At 58.6% G+C, this 19,204-nt stretch overlaps 1 protein-coding gene across 23 annotated transcripts in view; it reads right to left on the reverse strand.

Annotated features, from left to right (window-relative positions):
- UNC13A (unc-13 homolog A) overlaps positions 1–19,204 on the reverse strand; it is a 37,570-nt gene that overhangs the window by 3,347 nt on the left and 15,019 nt on the right. For 3 of the 23 annotated variants that reach the window (XM_033081995.2, XM_033081982.2, XM_033081984.2), the window contains 29 exons: positions 18,676–18,681; positions 18,321–18,392; positions 17,802–18,021; positions 17,036–17,263; positions 16,711–16,852; positions 16,169–16,338; positions 15,194–15,309; positions 14,927–15,090; positions 14,034–14,196; positions 11,896–11,964; positions 11,696–11,785; positions 11,412–11,546; positions 11,014–11,147; positions 10,487–10,572; positions 10,127–10,253; positions 9,949–10,045; positions 9,685–9,828; positions 8,485–8,568; positions 8,176–8,253; positions 7,809–7,897; positions 7,531–7,683; positions 7,284–7,407; positions 5,936–5,941; positions 4,190–4,228; positions 3,203–3,232; positions 2,064–2,120; positions 1,768–1,848; positions 1,508–1,655; positions 357–413 (listed from right to left, as the gene is read on the reverse strand). In XM_033081995.2, the coding sequence (XP_032937886.1) occupies positions 357–413; positions 1,508–1,655; positions 1,768–1,848; positions 2,064–2,120; positions 3,203–3,232; positions 4,190–4,228; positions 5,936–5,941; positions 7,284–7,407; positions 7,531–7,683; positions 7,809–7,897; positions 8,176–8,253; positions 8,485–8,568; positions 9,685–9,828; positions 9,949–10,045; positions 10,127–10,253; positions 10,487–10,572; positions 11,014–11,147; positions 11,412–11,546; positions 11,696–11,785; positions 11,896–11,964; positions 14,034–14,196; positions 14,927–15,090; positions 15,194–15,309; positions 16,169–16,338; positions 16,711–16,852; positions 17,036–17,263; positions 17,802–18,021; positions 18,321–18,392; positions 18,676–18,681 (3,109 nt within the window). The remainder of the gene's footprint in view (positions 1–356; positions 414–1,507; positions 1,656–1,767; positions 1,849–2,063; positions 2,121–3,202; positions 3,233–4,189; positions 4,229–5,935; positions 5,942–7,283; positions 7,408–7,530; positions 7,684–7,808; positions 7,898–8,175; positions 8,254–8,484; positions 8,569–9,684; positions 9,829–9,948; positions 10,046–10,126; positions 10,254–10,486; positions 10,573–11,013; positions 11,148–11,411; positions 11,547–11,695; positions 11,786–11,895; positions 11,965–14,033; positions 14,197–14,926; positions 15,091–15,193; positions 15,310–16,168; positions 16,339–16,710; positions 16,853–17,035; positions 17,264–17,801; positions 18,022–18,320; positions 18,393–18,675; positions 18,682–19,204) is intronic. The other 20 variants (XM_033081999.2, XM_033081985.2, XM_033081986.2 and 17 more) reach the window with 13 other exon arrangements.

The raw sequence follows: 19,204 nt of genomic DNA on the forward strand, positions 1-19,204 counted from the left end.
GGGACAGCATGTGGCATGGCCTCCCCTAGGGCCACATGTCCCAGGGGGAGGTCATGGTGGGTGCCCACCCCCAGGCAGCAGTGCTGGGGACAATGTGGGGTGCCCAGAGCCTGTGGGCAGACACCCCTATTCCCATGGGGACAGCCCCCAACCCACTCCGGGGGTGGTCAATATGGCTGAGCACAGCTCCTCCAAATTCCCCCCAGAGCAGCCCCGGGAGTGGCAGTTTGCCCATTCCGGGGGTCCCCAAGGCTGGTGATGCTGGGGGGGGTCCCCAGGCCACCCTAGCCCGCAGTGCTGGGACTGTTACTAGCCCAGGCCGGCGGCAGGCAGGTGCAGGGGAGTAGCACACGTACCCTTCTCAGGATACACCTCTTCACTAAGGGTAAACCTAATCCCTTTCCCACCATGAACTAGTGGGAAGGAGAGAGAAAGAGACAGAGACACAGCACAGAGTACACAAAGAAAGGAGGAAGGAGATGAAGGAGATGACAACAAAGAGAGGAGGGAGGAGATGCAAAAGAAGGGAGGAGGGAAGAGATGAAGAAGAGAGGAGGAAGGAGATGAGGAAGAGAGGAGGGAGGGGATGACGTGTGTGGGGAACAGGAACAGTGAGGGAGGGGGGGAAACAAAGAGAAAGAGAGATCAGATCTCGCAGACAGACTGACGGCCAAGCACCCGGACAACACTGCAGCGACACAGGAGTGCCAGGCACCCCCAGCTCTGAGTGCAGGCTCCTGGGGACAGGGTACACCCAGGGGTGCTGGCACCCACCAGACCCAACCCCACACCCCCGACATGGCTGGCACAGAAGGCACAGACAGGACAGACGTCCCTTGAAGGAGACTCACGGACAGCAAACGCACGTCCCTCTCCCCGAGGACGCAGACAAGCCTGGCTTGGGCACCTTGTGGTGGCCCATGACCACCATCAAGCATCTCAGGACCCTCCTCCAGCAGCCAAGGGACAGAATAAAGGGTAGTATTTAGATTTGAGGGCTGATCCTGCCTGGAAGGTGCCCAGCATCCTGCACTGCACCCCAGCACCCCAGAGCCCAGATCAGGGGCTTGGGCACCCAGAATGCCTAGGACAGGCCCTGGCACAGCATTCAGATCCCATGGCCCTGGGACTGGTCTGTGCTGGGCGCCTGGGGCCATCCAGAGGGGACAAACACTCTAACACCTGATCAGAGGGTGACCTTCCCCCCACCCACAGATCCTATTTCCATGCCAGTCCAGCAATGCCTTGGCACTGGGGACCCACTGTTCTTGTAGTGAGGGACTGGGGAGTGCCATGATGCTGCTGCTGCTGGGCACCCACTGCCCCTCTTCACCTGCAAGGTATGGGAGGAAAAAGCCCTTCCTTCCCCACCCATCTCTCCCCCACCGTGAGCCTGGTTGGGACCCCCAGCCCCACTGGGACAGAGCCAAGGTGGCTCCTGGCCATGGAGCAGCTGAGCTCCTGGGGAGGACGAGGGCCCCATGGGGGCCAGGGCAGCACGTCCTACCCTGCGACGACTGGGTCTGCACGAAGGTTTTGATGAGGAGATCTGTGGCCTGGGTGTAGAGGGACAGGGCGTAGCGCAGTGACTGCAGGTCAGGGCTCTTCTCCAGGAATGTTTTCTTCAGTCCCACACCACCGGCATGGAAGTATTGCTGGAGGGAGACAGGCCTCAGGACGCTCAGCAGTTCTGCAAGGGTGGTCCCCGTACCTGGGCCTGACGGTCAGAGCCCTGGAGGCACCCCAAATGTCCCAGAGTGCCCTCACCTTGATGGTGTCCAGTGCCAGCTCCACCACAGCACACTGCTTCGGGGTCAGGCTCTTGGCTTCCTCACGCACCATGTGGTCCTGGGAGACACAAATCCTGCTCTCACCACAGGACCAGCTGTGCTGACCCCAGCCCAGCCCAGCCCAGCCCAGCCCAGCCAGCAAAAGGACAGTGGTGGGGTCCTGGCAGCAGTGGCACTGGCACCCACTGTAGAACAGAGAGCAACCCAGCAACCCAGCATCCCCAGCCCTCACCTTCAGCTCAGTGACCTCCAGCCCAGCCCCCCAGCCCTCACCTTCAGCTTGGAAAGCTGCCCCAGCTCCTTGGCTGCGTTGAAAATCATCTGTGTGCCCTGCAGAGAGCAAAGAGACAGGGACAGCCCCGGTGAGCAGCTGGGCTCGGGGTGGCAGAGCCAGGCTGGGCACATTGTGCCAGAAGCTTTGCTGCAGTTCCAGGGGCTCCTCCGGGGGAAAGCAGCCAGGAAGGAGACAGATACCAGGCCGGTAGCCCCCCGGTTCAGCCCAAATTCTCAGCACAGCTGTGAGGCTGCAGGTTTGGGGACGCCAGGGCAGGACATCACCCTGGCATCAGGTGCCTCATGCTCTGCTCAGCACAAGCAGCTCGGCCCAAGAGTCCCATCCTGCTTCCTGTGCTCCAGGGACCTGCTCCTGCATCCAGCAGGGTCTGGCACAGCACGGCACTGACCACTGGGACACCAGACACGGTGGGAGCAGAGAGCGAGTACGAGGGACAGCAGGCACGGGGAGGATGTGGCCTGTACCCCACAGCCACCAAGCCCCCGGCCACACGGAGCCCTGCCTAACTCCAGGGAGGTTCCTAGCCCCTTGGCACTCCAGGGAGCTCCCAGGTGGGAGACCCAGACTGCCTCTGCCTGACCTCTGCCCCCACCATGGCAGGGGCCATGGAGCCATTCCATGGGACCCCCCTGGATGGGCAGATTCTGCTCACTGCCCTAGGCTGGCACCTCTGACTGGGCTAAGCACAAGCTCTCCTCAGTTCCTCTAGTGTGCAAATGCAATTTGATAAACTGGGGCTCAGAGACCTCCCTAGCCTTCCTTCTCCCAGCACCAGTAGTTCCAGTCCCTCCCAACACAGAAACCTCAGCATCTCTCCAATTAACCAGTACCTTCTGTGGGGATCTGTCCCCTCCATGCCCTCATTTTGTATTCCCCAATTAAGTCTTTGTGCCCACCCCTCTGCCCACCCAGTTCTGACCCACTAATTCCGCCCTTACTGTTCCCATCTCCCCCAGTCAGTGGACAGGCTGGGAGCTGGGGATACTGGTGTCCCCAAAACAGAGCACGAAAGGACACTGTACTGAGCTGGGAGCCCCCAGCCCAAAGCACAAGGGACAGGGAGGAGGGAAGGGGAGAGAGCAGTGCCAAGTGGGGAGCAGAAGAGCCATGTCCTTACTTCAGTGTGACTGGGCAGCTTCACCCTGCTCTGGAAGAGAACAGCAAGGGACAGTTACTGGTGGCCCCAACAGCATTCAGTCGCGGCTCCAGGCCCCCCACATCCCCTGGCCATGAGGGCTCTGGCCCTGTACTCTCATCTGGCTCTGCCCAGTTCTCTGCTGGTGCTGCTGGCTCAGAACCAGTTCACAGCTGCAAAGGCTCCAATGCAAAAGCCCCATGCTCGGCTGGTGGAGCTGTGATGAGTGTGCCAGGTCCCTTCTGGTGGGCAGGTTTGCTCCCTGAGAAGCAAATCTGATGGAATCAGCTCACCCAGCACACTCAGCAAACTGGGCAGGAGGCAATGTCCCCCAGGATGGAGGGGGAGCTGCAGGCATTGCCGAGATGGATGCTGGCATGGGTCTTCCCAAGAACCAGGGTTTGGGGAGCAGGCTGGGATCACTGCTGGGCCCCCACCCTATGGTGAGGAGCCCCCAGACAGGGCAAGAACCCATGTACTGGACAAAGCCCTTGGAGCAGTGCTGGGGCTCAGCAAGGAAGGGGGATTTGGCTCAGAGATCCATGGGATCTCAGCAGCTCCAGGGCCCTCACTGTGCCCAGCATGGGGGGGGACCCCTCTTCCTGAGCTCCCCACAGTGGGATGGGGTTGCGTGGTCTCCCATGCATGGGGTCTCAAGCCCTTGCCGTCCCAGCCAGGTAGCTGGTGCTGAGGCTGTAGGGCAGTGTCCCCCATGGGTGACACCCCACATCCACCCCACAGGGACCAAACACCACAGAGGCCCCACTCCCTACCCCAGGGACACACAGAACCGGGGTGGTCCCCAGCACACAGCACAGCACACCTCACCACGACACCACGCAGGCAACAGCACATCCAGACAGCACGACAGAGGAAGCACGGACAAGCCTGGACCTCCACAGCAGGTGGGTGTGAGACCACGAGTGTGGCCCCAGGGTGGTGACACACACGGAGCCCACAGCTATTTACCTTCTCTGTCCCCTTGCCATGTTTTCTCAAGAGCGTGCCCTGTAGAAGCAATGTCAGAGGTTGAGTGTGGGGTGGGGGGACAGCATGGGACAGGACACAGGGGCACAGGTGGCAGAGACATCACGAGCTCCTGAACAACAGCCAGTGGGGGACTAGTCCCCTCTGGGATACCCAGTGAGGACCTGGTGTCATCAGGGTGCCAGATCCCCACTGGAAAGCAGGATGCTGCACTGCTGGAGAACTTGTCCTCACACTGGGAAACTGCTGGGATGCAGGGATGCTGAATGATCCTTGCTGGGACACACAGATGCTGAATCCATGAGGGACGATCCTCACTGCAATACAGGATCCAGCTGTGTGTGGGCAGGCTCTGGTGCCCCCACACATCCTGCTCCAGCTCTGGCAGGTGCTCCTAGCACTGGGGAGGGAGCAAGGAGGGAGTAGCTGGGATTTGGCTTTGGCACACAGAGCTCTGGTTTGTGCAGGGCTGCGCGCAGTGGCAACCCACAGTGACCCAGTGGCAATCCCACACTGATCCAGGCAAGAGAAACTGTGTGAAATGAGGCAGCAGTGCCAGGGTGGACTCAGCTCTCAGGGTGGACTGCTGGAATCAGGAGAGGGGAGCACAGAGTCAGCTGGCTGGGAAGCCTCAGAAGGAACAAGCAACACAGGTAGGGCCAAGTAGGGCTACCAGGAGGGGTTCTGGCCCTGGCACAGGGTGATGAGTGAACAAGAGGAGCTTGTACCACACAAAGCTGACACTGCTCTGTCCCCTAGAGCCTCAGCAAAACTGGGACATGGGGTCCCCACAAGGTCCCCATGAGGTCTGAGGGGATGCTCAGCCCCAAACTGCCCTCAAGGCCTCCCCAAATGCTGCTGTTGACGCAGAAGGTGTTGGGGGACAGCAGAGGGGTGTTTGTTCCTGCAGGGATTGGCACCAGCACTCAGCAGCTGGCTCCCACTGCTCTTCCTGCACAAGTGCCTGAGTCACAGCAGGGGTGGGACAGGACTGGGGAGTGAATTGCCCTTCCCTTGCCCCCAGGGGCATAAACCCACAGCCACAGATTGGTCAGAAGAGGACAGAAGGAAACTGCTCAGTCAAAGCCATGCAAGGACCCAACAGCGATGCCGAGAAGGGAACCAGGATCATAGCCAGGTTCCCAGGGTCATACCCCGACCAGGGAAGGAGCCTCACAACTTGTGCCAGCAGCCTGCCCCAGCACCGAGCACCCGGGCCAGGGACCGCCGTGTCCCTGAGAGACTCCTCCTCGGCCTGGCAGGGAAAGGCTCCGCCCTCACCACCACCACAGCCAGACCCCAGCCAGGGCCTCGAGGGGAAACTGAGGCACGAGGGAAAGGAAGAGCAGCCCTGACTGCAGGCACGCACCGCTCCCTTCTCGTGCCTCCCGCGGTGTTTCTGCCCTCAGCACGGAGCCCTGCTTTGGCAGTCCCTGGTGACATGGCACTGCACCGTCCCCTCCCACCCCTTCTCCCCGTCCCTCCCCACATCCCGGCACTGCCCATCTGTCCGAGACCTCTCCACCCACCACATCCCGGAGGGGCCGCTGGCATGTGCCAGCCAGGAGCCAGTGCCAGGCAGGGGTGGGGACCAGGAGCTGGACCAGGTCAGCAGCCGAAGGAGGGTGTGGGCAGGGCACGGGCAGCCACACAAGACAAGAACCGGCGAGGCCAGGACCGACACAGAGCGGACAGACAGACAGACAGACAGGGAGCTGCCGTACTTACAATCATCTGCCATTGAGAGGCGAGAGGAGCAATTGGAGAGAACAACCGTGACGTGAGTGTCGGCCCCGCCTCCTCCATCCTCCCCAGTGCCAGTCCTGGCTGCCCCCTCCCCCAGGGCCATATCCACAGCACTCAGTGTCACTGCCCTGCCACTGCCCTGCAGGCCTCCACAGCCCCCGAGGGGCCCCATCCTCACCTGTCCAGTCCCTCCTGACTCTGGGGGAGACTTTGGCTCTGACAAACTGCCACCCTGTCCAGCCACCCTGTGGACTGGCACCCAGGAACACCTGGGCAGGATGTCCCCTGTCCCCATCACAGCTATCTCCAGGGACTGCCTGCCCTCAGGAAAATCACCCAACAGAGCCACATGCCCATGTCCCCTCTTCTGCCCTAGCACAGGCCCCACAGTCTCCAGAGAACGGCTGGAAAGGGACTGGGATGGGGACTGGGACTCAGCATTCCTACGAGATTTGGCCATCTTTGGCCAAGGGTGTGTGAGCCCAGAGCAACGTGGGGCTGACCTGAGCCAGGCTCAGGGCTGGGACACGGTGACAGTGAGGTGGCACTACTGAGGGCTGACATGTCATCACGGTGCTGTCCCTCACAGACACAGCACAGGACCTCCACTGCCCCAGAAAGGTGACATAAAGGCTGACAGCTCCAAGAACTCCAAGGAGAGCCTGACAGCTTTGTAACGGTGACAAAAGCCACCGAAGAGTGACAGAACAGGTGTGTGGCTGGTCCAGAGGACTCAGTGTCACCCTTTACCTGTATGACTTTGAGGGAACTACCCCAGGAAGCTTCAGGTGCAGGGGGGGCAGACAAACAGCAATGCAATATTAAGCCTCAGAGAAGGAGCATTCCCTGGGTTTGCTCTGCTTTCCTAAAACCCCCAGGAGCAAGGAACAGCTCCCCTTGCTGGGGAATATGTTCCTCCATCCTCATGAAACCCCTAGCCCCTCAGCAAGGCCAACAGGCAGCATCTCCTCACATTCCAGGAGCCTTTGGATTCACCTCCTGGCACAGGGAGCATGCCCATAGCCAGTGTGGATGAGTGTGGCATGGGATGCTGTCCCTGTTCTGAGGGAAGGATGGATAAGAAAGGGCCAGTGCCACAGTGGAGATGGCAGGAAGATCCTTTGGCAAAGCCAACAAGAAGGTCCTGAAGCAAGGATGACCTATCTCTCTTCCATCCTTTCCCTGGCTAGGAGCTGGACATGGATTTGGAGATGACAGTGAAGTCCCCAGCCTTGCACATGCCAGTGAGGGCACCTGGCCAGCAGTGTCCCACACTGGCCTCAGTCAGTCACCTGTCTCAGGGTCCCTGGTCCCTCTCCCCATCACTCACCGTCTGGTCTGTGAGGGGGGGTAGGACGATGGTTTTCTCCATGGTGTTCATCACCAGCTTCCAGAGCTCCTTCAGCACCCGCTTCAGCACAGTCTTCTCGCAGATCTTGGCAAAGAGTGTCAGGCTGTGCAGGGGAGACAGCGCTGCAGGATCCCACACATCACCCTTCCCATGTCACCCAGACTCTGCAGGTCCCTTACACTGCCTGATGAGGCCAGGAGGGGCAGGGTGGGGATTTGACACTCACTTGCTGTCCAGCAGGTCCATGATGGGCTGCAGGACATTGTCAGCATCCTGCGCGACACTGCTGCAGGTGCTGGCGGGGACGTTGCCGGTGCCCTTCACCTGGCTCAGGATGTCACCCATCTGCTTCACACACTCCTCAATGTGTGGCTGGAAACTGGGGACCACAATACACAGGCAGCTCAGCACATTTTCTCCAGAGCCCACAGCCTGGCCCCAGCCATGGCTTCTGGACCCCCAGACCTCTCTGCCCACTGCTCCTGCCCCTTCATTCAGCTGTACCTGGTGGCAAAGACTCGGCTCAGATCATCCAGGACATTGTTAAGTTTCACCTGCAGCTCCTTGAGGATATCACTCGCTTCTGTGTCCAGCTGCAGGAAGGAGAGGTTGTTGAAGCTGACAGGGTCCCTGAACCAGCCCTCAGGGAAGTTTCTGCATCCCAAATGCATCCCTGGGCAGGGTGAAGCTCTTCCCAGTCCAGTGATGGGAGAGCAGGGTGCCATGGGGTGGGACAGTGTGATCCCACCCAGGAGTGAGGAATGGGTATGCGCCCAGCACTGGGGAACTGGGCAAGGGGTTACCTCTGGGGGGAAGGGAATGATCCAACCCCCCACACTGGGTTCCCTCCTGGAACCACCCCCATACTCACGTCCTTCCCACCCATGGCTTCAAACATTTTCTCAAGCTGGACACGGAGCTGCTGGATGTTGTTCATCAGGATGCAGGGCTGGAGGGGTGGGATGCACAGGAGGGGTCAGCAACAATAAATATGGCTGGGACAGCTGCCCACAGCCCCAGGACCCTCCCACCTTGCACTGGGAGACATGAGGACAGGGATGGCATGGAAGCCACCCTGGCAGTGTGACAGGAACTGCCATGAGGAAGGGACCAACCCGCCCTAGGGTTGAAGTGACAGCTGGGGTCACCATGTGGGGATAGAAAAAGGGAGATACATCACCACTTTCTCCTTCTCCTTGGAGCAGTATGAGGCAAAATCTTTGGAGATGATCTCAGCATACTGGAGCAGCACATTGCTGATGGTCTGCAGCCAAAGAGTGCACCAACAAAGGCATCCAGACAGCAGCAACAAAGGGAAGGAGGGAGAGAAGGAAACCATGAGTCCCACAGCACTGATACAATCTCATATCTGGATACATATGGGGAGCCCCAGACCCTCTGGCCTCATGGATCATAGCATCATGGAATCATTAAGGTTGGAAAAGTTCTATAAATTCAAGTCCAACCACCAGCTAAGCACCACTACCATATTCACCACTGAAGCATTTCCTCAACTGCCACATCCACGTTTTTTAAATGCTTCCAGGGATGGTGACTCCACCACTGCCCTGGGCAGCCTGTGCCAGGGTTGGAGAAACCTTTCAGTGAAGAAATTTTACCAGCATCCAACCCAAACCTCCCCCGGCACAGCTTGAGGGCCTGTCCTCTCCTCCTGTCCCTGTTCCCTGGAGCAGAGCCTGACTTCCCCTCTGGCTGTCCCTTCCTGTCAGGGAGTTGTACAGAGCCAGAAGGCCTCCCCTGAGCCTCCCCAGCTCCCTCAGCCCCTGGTGCTCCAGACCCTTCCCCAGCTCTGTTCCCTTCTCTGGACATGCTACAGCCCATCAATGTTTTTCTTGTTGTGAGGGGCCCAAAACTGACCCCAGGATTCGAGGTGGGACCTCAGAAATGCCCAGCTCAGAGGAGTGATCACTGCCCTGGTCCTACTGGCCACATCATTGCTGGTACTAGCCAGGAGCCATTGGCCTCCTTGCCCACCTGGGCACACCTGGCTCTTGTTCATGCACCAGGAGCCACATGGGCACAGCCACTGGAAGCCAGATTCAGCACAACTGGTCTCCATGGGCAGCTCCAGCACAGCTGCGAAGGCAACAGCCACCAAACCTGCATGCAACTCCCTCCTATATTGCAGCAAGCCAGTTTAAATTAATATATATTAATTAAGCAAATAACTCATCAATTAGCTCATAATCAATTAATTAATCTCCTGTGCTAGCAGAGCTGGAAATGTCCCAGGGTGTGTTGATGGCATATTTGCTGCCCACAGCTGGATGGAGGGGGCACAGAGAGCCCAGGAGCCCCAGCCAGGGCTGGGACTGGGGTCCCAGGAATGATGCTGACCCCTGCCCTGGCAGGTGCCCACCTTGGCAAAGCGTCTCATGTAGTGCCCCACAATCTGGGGATCGGGGCACTCCAGCTTCTTGATGATCTCAAAGCTCTGGTTGAGCTGGGAGAAAACATCCACCACGGAGCAGGAGAAGAGCGCGTGCTCTGAGGTCTGCTGGAACTGTGGGATGAGACGAGGTGTCAGGATGTGTGGGGGAGATTTTGGCCCCAATCAGGACATCCTGAGCATCAAGGGACAAACCCCTCGCCTCCGAGACTGCATCCCTAGTCCTGTTCATACCCCATCCTTCTTGTCCCGCTCCAGTGCTCCGTGCAGGAAATCCCGTGACACCTCTTCATTCTCATCCAGCCACTGGATGACGAAGGGCTCGAACCAGCTGGAAGAGAGACCCATGGGTGGTGAGGCCAGCAGCCCAGGTGGTGCCAGTCCCCCTGCCTGGCCCCAGGGCTGCACTCACGCGGGGTACTCGGGCACGCGGCTCTTGAAGGAGGGCAGCTCGGTGACGTACTCGTTGTACAGCCACTTCACCTTGAAGTGCAGGTTCATGTAGTCTGCGCTCTTGCACAGCCGGTGCTTCTCATGCTCTGCACGGGGAAAGGGTATGGGGGGCACTCTGAGTCCCAAATCTGGAGTGTGGCTCCCCAAGGGCAGCTCCAGAGTAACAGGGTGAAGGTGGAGGTGGTTCTGGGGGTGGTTAAGCTTAGCATGGTGATGAGGAGATTAAATGGGTCTGCCCAGGGAACATGTGAGGTGTGAGCTGAGGACAGCTCCTGCCTGGTTCCCCCTTCTCTGGCTCAGGGTGGCAGGTGGAACTCACCCTCCATCGCGTACTTCATGTCCTGAGCAAAGAGGTTCCACATCACCTCAGCACTGATCTTCCCCACATTCAGTTCCTGGGGGAACCTGGGGCAAGGAGAGAGTGTGGATCACAGAATTGTTTAGGGTGGAAAAGACCTCTGAGGTCATCGAGTCTAATCTGTGAATGATCCCCCCCTTGTCACCCAGCCCAAACACTGAGTGCCACATCCAGGCCTTCCTTGGACACCTCTGGGGACAGGGACTCCAAACCTCCCTGGGCAGCCCCTGCCAATGACCAATCACCCTTTCCATGAATTCTTCCTGATGTTCAACCTGCACCTCCCCTCACGCAGCTTGAGGCTATGAACACAGGGTGAATCAGCCCTCCATGTGCACAGACATCCCTCACACACCTCCCAGCAGCCTCAGCTTTCCCACCTGTGGAATGGATGTTGCAACCACTTCCAAAGGCCTCAAGATCCCACTGCCTCCACATGGGTACCCTTTGTGGGCACAGCAGTATCCCCTTCCCCAGCACCTACTCACTGGTTCAGGCAGGGTGTGTAGGAGTTCTTGTCTTCCTCGATAATGGAGACAATCAGGGTGATGAGCTTGGACCAGAAATCCAGGTTTTTGATGCTGGGGCCCTGCTCCTCAGGGGGCACCTCGCCTTTCTTAGTCTGGAGGGGTGGGGACACAGTGGAGACTTCAGTCACCCCAGTGCAGGGTTCAACTCTGTGTCGGGGCTAACAAGGGGACAGGAGGGCCAGGGGGCCCCATGCAGCCCCCTCCTGTCCTGATCCCAACCCCACAGCTCAAACCCCAAGGCCTGGGGATCATTCTGCATGGACTAAGCACTCTGGAGAGGGAGCAGAAGCATGAGGAAAAGGAGAAGGGCATGGGCTGGGGAGGTCAGTGCCCAGCATCCCCCCTGCCCCACGCACCGGGTCTGTCTGGTACTCGCGGCTGTAGAGCTCGTGGCAGTTGTTGAAGATGTACTCGTAGGTGGAGTTGAGACAGGCCTTCACACAGTCCTTCACCACCTGGCTGGCTCGTGGAGGGCTCTGCAGCTCCTGGACCTGGCGTGCAGGGAGGCTGTGGTGTTTGGAGCACCCCCAGACACCCACCCAGGAGCACCACAGGCCAGTGCAACCCCAACTCCCAGAGAAGCAGGGCCAAAGAGAGTCAGGTCCCCTGAGGGACAGGGTGAGCTGGGCCCCAGCAGTACCTTCATCCGAAAGAAGGTGATGCTGGTCAGCAAATCCACTGTGGACTTCAAGTCCTGCAGCCGTTCGGGGCTGCTGGCAGGGAAGTTGTTCTGAAAAGGAAAGAGAGGAGCTGCCCTCAAAATTCACAGGGGCAAGTGAGGGTGAGGGAACAGCCACCCATTGCTTCAGGTGGGGACACTAAGGCAGGGCAGCACCTTACCCGGTACATGGAGAGGTCGATGCGCAGGGAGTTGTGCAGCTGGTCCAAGAGTTTGACAAAGCGATCTTTCTGCAGAGAAACGCCCCGAGGGTAGGTGAACAGGGGAAAGGTGGCAGGGACCAACCCCCCTCATCCTTGTCTCTATTCTCTGCTCTCAGCCCAGCCCTCACTCATCCCCTTCTTTCTTTTCTTTCTTTCTTTCTTTCTTTTCTTTATTTTCTTTCTTTTCTTTCCTTCCTTCCTTCCTTCCATGAGCAGGGCCTGCCTGCAGAAAAAAGCATCTCCTTCCTGGTGGTGGGGGAGTCATTTGAAGCCTTCAGCAGCTCCTGGGGGACATGTGGCTGTGTCAGGTGTGGTTCAAGATGGAGAGGTGACACCACGTGTACCCTATTATTGCTGGGAGGCTGACAGGCTGCACTGTCTGCCCTGCTCAGGACAACAGTTGGGAGAGGGGCTGCGGGATCAGTAGTCCCTTCATTGGGACTTTCCAACAGCTCAGGAAAAAGGGCAGGGAAAGGATGTGCAGAGGTTGCCCATCTTCAGGGTGGCCCCAGAATTGGACATTTACATGGACTCCTCACTCACCCCATAGGGCTGCATCAAGGGACATGGGCAGGGAACACCCCATGTGGGGGTCTCCACTGGGGCTGCAATTCAGCTCAGCCCAGCTCCCACCCAGGGAGCACAGGCCAGAAGGATGCAAATCCCATCTTGGGTTGCAGACTGGATCAGAGGTCAAAGCTGATGGCAAAGCAACTAATCAGAGAATCCCGGACTGGTTTGGGTTGGAAAGGACCTTAAGGACCACTTCATTCCACTCCCTGCCATGGGCACGGACACCTTCCACTATCCCAGGTTGCTTCAAGCCCTGTCCAGTCTGGTCTTGAACACTTCCAGAGATGAGACAACCACAGCTGCTCTCAGGGCAGCCTCAGTCCTCACTCCCTCACAGGGAAGAATTTCTTCCCAATATTGGCCCCAAAATGTTGTTGGGAAGCATTTCCCTTTGCATTCCTGCTGGTGGGGAGGCTTTGGACACCCATGTGGGCCTCCCATGAGAGCCCTGGGCTCCCCCCTCAGCACTGGCTGACCCGGGTCAGGGCTGACCCACAGGGCTCTGGGGAGTCCTGGGGTAAGAACACGGGGTGGGATGGGCAGCGAGTCCATGGCTCGGCCATGCCCACAGCCTGTGCTGGCCGCCGCAAACCTTCGGCCTGGCAGGGATGGCCCAGCCGGGCCCTGGGCCGGACCGTGCGTCCCCGGCACCCAAGGAACGGCTGCAGCACTCTAACACTGGACACGACGGGTACTCGGGGTTAAAGCGACACGGCCGGGCACTTTAGGACCCAACCATAGGCTCTCTAAAAAAGAGAAAGAGACAAGTTTTTAAAATCCTCCATGTTAGAGAAAAGGTGGGGTTTTGTACAGTTTCCTCCTCCTGTGTGATCCAGAGGCACAGCTTGTTGGGCTCTAGCTACCCCCTGCAACAGGAATGGGGTGGTGAGCCAAAGCCGCCCGGAGCTGTGCTCGGCCCTGGCTGTTTCCCTGGCTACCCAGCATCTTGCTGCACCTGGGGCTGGCCACTGACCCTGGCTCGACCCATGCACACCCAGAGTGACCATTTTGTGCCTCTGGGATGGCATGGGAGGAGCCAAGGTAAGGGGTCAGCCCCTCCTTGCTCATGTCCCCGAGGGGCACCCGGTCCTGCCACAAACTCACCCCACTTGGTACCTGGTGGTGCTGGCACAACCAGCTGAGTTTGCAGCAGGCTGGGGTTCCCCAAAGCACACGAGGCTGTGCAAGACCCCTGACAAAGTGCAGGGGTGGCTCATGGCCACATGTTTCTGATTCTGCCACCAAGGTCTCCCCGCTCCTAGCACACTGCCACCCAGCATCCCAGTTTGCTCAGGCTCCCATAATAATTAGGGGAGCAAATTTAGCCCTTCTCCTGGGAAGGTGGTGGCTCTTTTCCTTCCTGAAAAACAGGAGTGGGATGATTTTGGGGGCAAGCAGGGGTTGACCCCAGTGCTGCCTGGCTGCAGTTTGGAGCGGGGTGTTTTGCACAGCTCGTTTTGCTCCCCGAGCCCCCCACCCCCCTCCCAAAGAAAGGAGAGAAAAAGAAAAGAGTGTTTACTTACCATGGGACTTACCCCGAAATTGGAGGCGGCAAAGCGCTCAGAGGCATTGGCGTTGCTGGAGGCAGTGGTGTGGGCATAGTAGGCATTGATGTTGGCCAGCAGGGTGCTCATCACAGCCGGCACCCCGGGGCACATGTACTTGGAGGAGAGGCAAGCAAAATGCCTACAGAGAGAGGTGGCAGCTAAGGGTTTAGGGCTATGGGAGGGGATGCAGGGTTTGGAGTGCATAAGTCATTGAATAGCAGAGCATCCCAAATTAGAAAGGATCCACAGGGATCACTGAGTTGAGCCTCTGGCCCTGCACAGACTCCCCCAACAATCCCACCCTGAGCATCCCTGAGAGCGGTGCAAAGGAGTGCAAACACTCCTGGAGCTCTGGCAGCCTTGGGGCCAGGACCATTCCCTGGGGAGCCTGGGCAGTGCCCAGCACCCTCGGGGGGAAGAACCTTTCCCTGAGCTCCATGCCAAGCCCTGACACAGCTCCAGCCCTTCCTGGGCTCCTGTCCCTGTCCCAGAGCAGAGCTCAGCCCCTGCCCCTCTGCCTCCCCTCCCCTCCCCTCCCCTCCGGAGGAGTCTCCTGTGGTCCAGCTGAATGAGCCAAGTGCCCTCAGCTGGTCCTCAAACCCTTCTCCAGCTATGTGTTCCTCCTTTGGGCACTCTCCAATAGCTTTAGATCTTTCTGATATTGTGGTGCGCAGACTGGACATAGGACTTGAGGTGAGGCTATACCAGAGGGCATTGGGAAGGGAAAGAATTGCACAGGTTTGGGGAAGTCTGCACCTGTGGCAGGGAGGTGAGTGCCAATGGCAGCAGGAGAGGAAGATGGGGACAGTAACCCTCCACCTGGGACACGAGTACAGCCCCTCTGAACCAGATGGGGACACGGGACTCACGTCATGGCCTGGTAGATGGACTCCACTCCATAGCGCATGGCAAACTCGTCCACGATCTCCTGTGCTGTCTCATCAAAGTACACCTTCCATGCATCATCCCCCTTGGCATCGGGGATCTTCACCACCCCGTTGTTTTGCAAATCCGTCACAAAGTGGAACAGGTTCTGGAGGTACAAATGAGTCTTGTCAGCTTCCTGGGGCAGGTGGTGGCAGGGTGGCATTGCTGGGGAGGGGACTGTGCCCCCTGTACCAGTCTGGGCTGCTCACCTCATGCAGGCAGGTGTACTGAACATGGTAGGGAGCCACCTTCTCCTCGCCCTTGATCTCCACGCTGATGTGCAGTCGGATGGCTCCTGACACTGCTGACTTGTCTGTGCGCTTGTCTGTGGGTGCAGGGAGAGGGACAAGGTGTGAGGCTTCCCTGGGCAACTCTGCTCACTGCCAGCCCCACAGAGGGGCACAGTGCTCTAGCACAGGGCCAGGGCTGAGGGGACACCCAGCACTGCGTGCAGCCAGGATTTGGCCACATTTCCAGCTGCTACAGACATGGCCTTTCTCTGCCTTGGTTTCCCCTCTGCAGGGTGCTCTAGGATAGAGGGTTTTGAAAATGACCCGGGAAAACACTTTATCCTGATGGCTTTTGACATTGAATGTTTCTAAGAGCAGACCCTGCTGCAATAGCCTTCAGCCTACGGCTGGCAGCACTTCTCCTCGGAGCTCAGGGTAGGGGTCCCAGCATGAACAGGATGCATCACCCCTGAGCCAGGGCAGGGGTCCCAGCATGAACAGGATGTGCCACTCCTGAGGGCAGGGCAGGGGTCCCAGCATGAACAGGATGCATCACCCCCGAGCAAGGGCAGGGGTCCCAGCATGAGCAGGATGTGCCACCCCCTGAGCCAGGGCAGGGGTCCCAGCATGAGCAGGATGTGCCACTTCTGAGGGCAGGGCAGGGGTCCCAGCATGAGCAGGATGTGCCACCCCCTGAGCAAGGGCAGGGGTCCCAGCATGAGCAGGATGTGCCACCCCTGAGCCAGGGCAGGGGTCCCAGCATGAGCAGGATGTGCCACCCCCTGAGCCAGGGCAGGGGTCCCAGCATGAGCAGGATGTGCCACCCCCTGAGCCAGGGCAGGGGTCCCAGCATGAGCAGGATGTGCCACCCCCTGAGCCAGGGCAGGGGTCCCAGCATGAGCAGGATGTGCCACCCCCTGAGCCAGGGCAGGGGTCCCAGACTGTGCTGGTTACCGAGGTTGTACCAGACGTCCATCTCCCCGCTCAGGGTCCGGACCTCAATGATGGTCTGGCCCAGGAAGTCGTCGGATTCCCTCTTGAAGCGCTGCTTGACACGGGACTTGATGTCATCGTCCTCGTCCCACACACGGACTTTGATGCGGTCAGAGGAGTTATGGCACTCGCTGGGGAGGTGACAAAGAGCAAGCCCCAGGATGAGCAGCAAAACCTTTCCAGCTACTCCCCAGCACTACTTCCCCAAACAACAGGGACCAGCACGGAGCAGGAACTGGGGAAGAGAGCAGATGGGGGGGCACCAATCCCCTCCCAGTGGGCTCTGTGCCACACCCAGGCAGCCCTGGCACAGCCTGGATCAGCCCCTGTAGTCACACCCTCGTGGCATAAAACAGAACCCCAAAGGACCCCAGCACCTCAGTGGGAGCAGGATGAGGCCCAGCTGGCTCCCCCACCCTACTCGGGCATGGCAAGAGCCAGCACACCCTGGCACAACCATGAGCGACCAGGGAGGGGAATGGGGAGACCGGGGGTGAACTTACAAATGGAAATTCTCCTCCCAGACTGGGTTGAGATTGCCGTAGATAGTTTTAGTCCTCTTTTTTGTCTTTCCAACCTGGACAGTGACATAGGGGTCACTGGAACCCGTCTTATCCTTTGCTTGCAGGCCCTGAGCACAAACCACTGCAGCACAGCACAGCAGAGAGAACAGACAGAGAGAAGTCAGTGCCACAGCCACATGAAGATCCTCAAAACAGGCACCTGCACCTGTGTTCCCCCACAGGCTGAAGCTGCCTGGCAGAATGATGGGCTGAGCAATGGGGACATTCTCATGGTCCCCAAACTTGAAGGCAACAAGCTGCCTACCCGTGATGCTGATCTTGGCTGACCATTTGGACGTGCCGTCCAGGACACTCTGCTTGACCGCCTTCATCTGCTGCGTGTGCGTGGTCTTGTTGACCCCAAACACCTCCTGGATCAGCTCAAATATCTCCGGTTTGTTGCGCTCCCGGATCTTCATGCGGTCCTTGAGCACCATGATGATGTTCTGGGTCCGGTCCTCTGCTCCATGCTTGGAGCTCTTCTCTGCTGCCCCTGGGAGAGGACAGGCATGAGTGAGATGGTGGTACCATCAGGGGTGGGGGGCTGGTACACAGGAGAGAGACAAGAGCTCTTTCAGGTTGGCATGGTGGGCTTGGGGACAGGGACAGGTGGAAATGGCCTCAAGTTGCACCAGGGAAAGTTTATGTTGGGTAGTAGGGGAAACTTCTTCCCCAAAATCTCCAGCCCTGGCACAGGCTGCCCAGGTAGTCGTGGAGTCACCCCTGGAAGTGTGCAAAAAGCATGTGGCTGTGGCACTTGAGGACATTGTTTAGTGGTGACCACAAGGGTGCTGAGTTGACGGTTGGACCTGATAATCATAAAAGTCTTTTCCAGCCTTAACAACTCCACAATTCTACGATTCCATACACTAATTAATTCAAACCCAGAGAGGATCTATCCCCTGCCCAGGATGTGTGTGCCCTGCCCACCACTTCTCCCATGCCCAAGTCAGGAGTGGAGCTCTCCTGGGCTGCTCCCTCCTCCCTCTCCAAGGTGAGAAGGGCCAAGGCTGTGGGTCCCAGGTCCTTACTCTGCAGGCAGTCAGCGTTGAGCAGGTCCTGGCACTTCTCGTGGCACTTGACGCCGCATTCGGCACAGCGCATGCCCTGCCGGGCAATGCCCCACAGCAGCCCCTCACACTCATAGCAGTAGGTGGGGGTGGTGGCCGTCCACACCTCGAAGTTGTGGGGCGTTGTGCAGGAGATGGGGTACACTAAGGCTTGCAGGGTCTTCTTGTAAACATGGTTTTTCTGTGCAGGGACAGGGGAGAGAGGGGGAGAAATGCTGAAGCAGGACAGAGGATGCACCTGGGGACATTGATTTAATGGTGGTGGTGCTGGGTTGACAGGGACTTGATATCTTCTAGGTCCTTTCCAACCCTAATGATCCCATGATTCTATCCCCAGGTGCTGCCATGAGCATTCTGGATGCTCACTAATAACCAGAGGATGGTGGTGGGGCCCAGACTGCACCTCCATTGTTGGCCTGGTCCCCGAGGCTCAGTTTCCCCCTCCCAACCATCCCCAACCCAGCCCACCCCAGCACCTACCAGCTCCTCATTGTTCAAGGTGCTCGAGGCCAGCGCGGATGTGATTCCCGCTTTCCTGGACTGGACCAGGGACTGTGGGAAAGAAAGCAAGTTCCCAGATCCAGCAGACCATGAGAGCTCCCTCCTACACCCCTAAGTGGCTGTGAAACACCCAGGACCTTGATCCCAGAGAGAGAAGGGTCCTGGCTGCATTGGGGCAGTAGGGACAACCCAGCCCCCATTGATGCCAGCACTGCTGTGCAGTGGGACTGGAACCAGTTCAGCAGCCTATGAGATTCCCAGCTCAGTTCCAGTGGGGCAGAGCCTCTCACCACATGTCTGAGACTACTGGGGATATGGGGTGGAGGGCACTTACCATGGCCTGTGGGCAGCCAGGGCCAGCAAGGGGGCAATAAAAAGCCATTAGTGCAAACACTTCTCAGGAGAGCCCCTTCCCTGCCAGAACCAGTGGGAATTGGGGCAACACCCCCTCATCCAGCACTGAGCAGTCCCTGGTGGGGGGTACTGTGTTCCCAAGCCACAGCACTGGTTGCAGCCTGCAAATCCCAGCAGGGAAAGGCAGCAGCCCCCCCAAACCCCACACATTTCCCACCCCATCACCCCCACCCCCAAAACACCAACACAGCACAGTGCAGAAGCATCAGCAGCTGCCCAAGAGGGCTGGGGTGGGGGCACTAAGTTGGGGACAGCAAGGGGGTGGGAGAATGGGGAGAGGTTGGGAACAGGAGGGTGGCACCCAAGGGTAGGCACACAGTGGAGCTGACAAGGTGTTAAGAGAGGGGGAAGGAAGGGAAGGGCACCTAATTCTGGGGGACAAGGGTGTCTGGTTTCCAAAATTGCTGTCTCTTGTCATCAGGAGCGGGAGGGGATCAGCAGAGTGACTC

This window comes from Catharus ustulatus, chromosome 29 (assembly GCF_009819885.2).
Source record: "Catharus ustulatus isolate bCatUst1 chromosome 29, bCatUst1.pri.v2, whole genome shotgun sequence".
Taxonomy (NCBI): Eukaryota; Metazoa; Chordata; class Aves; order Passeriformes; family Turdidae; genus Catharus; species Catharus ustulatus.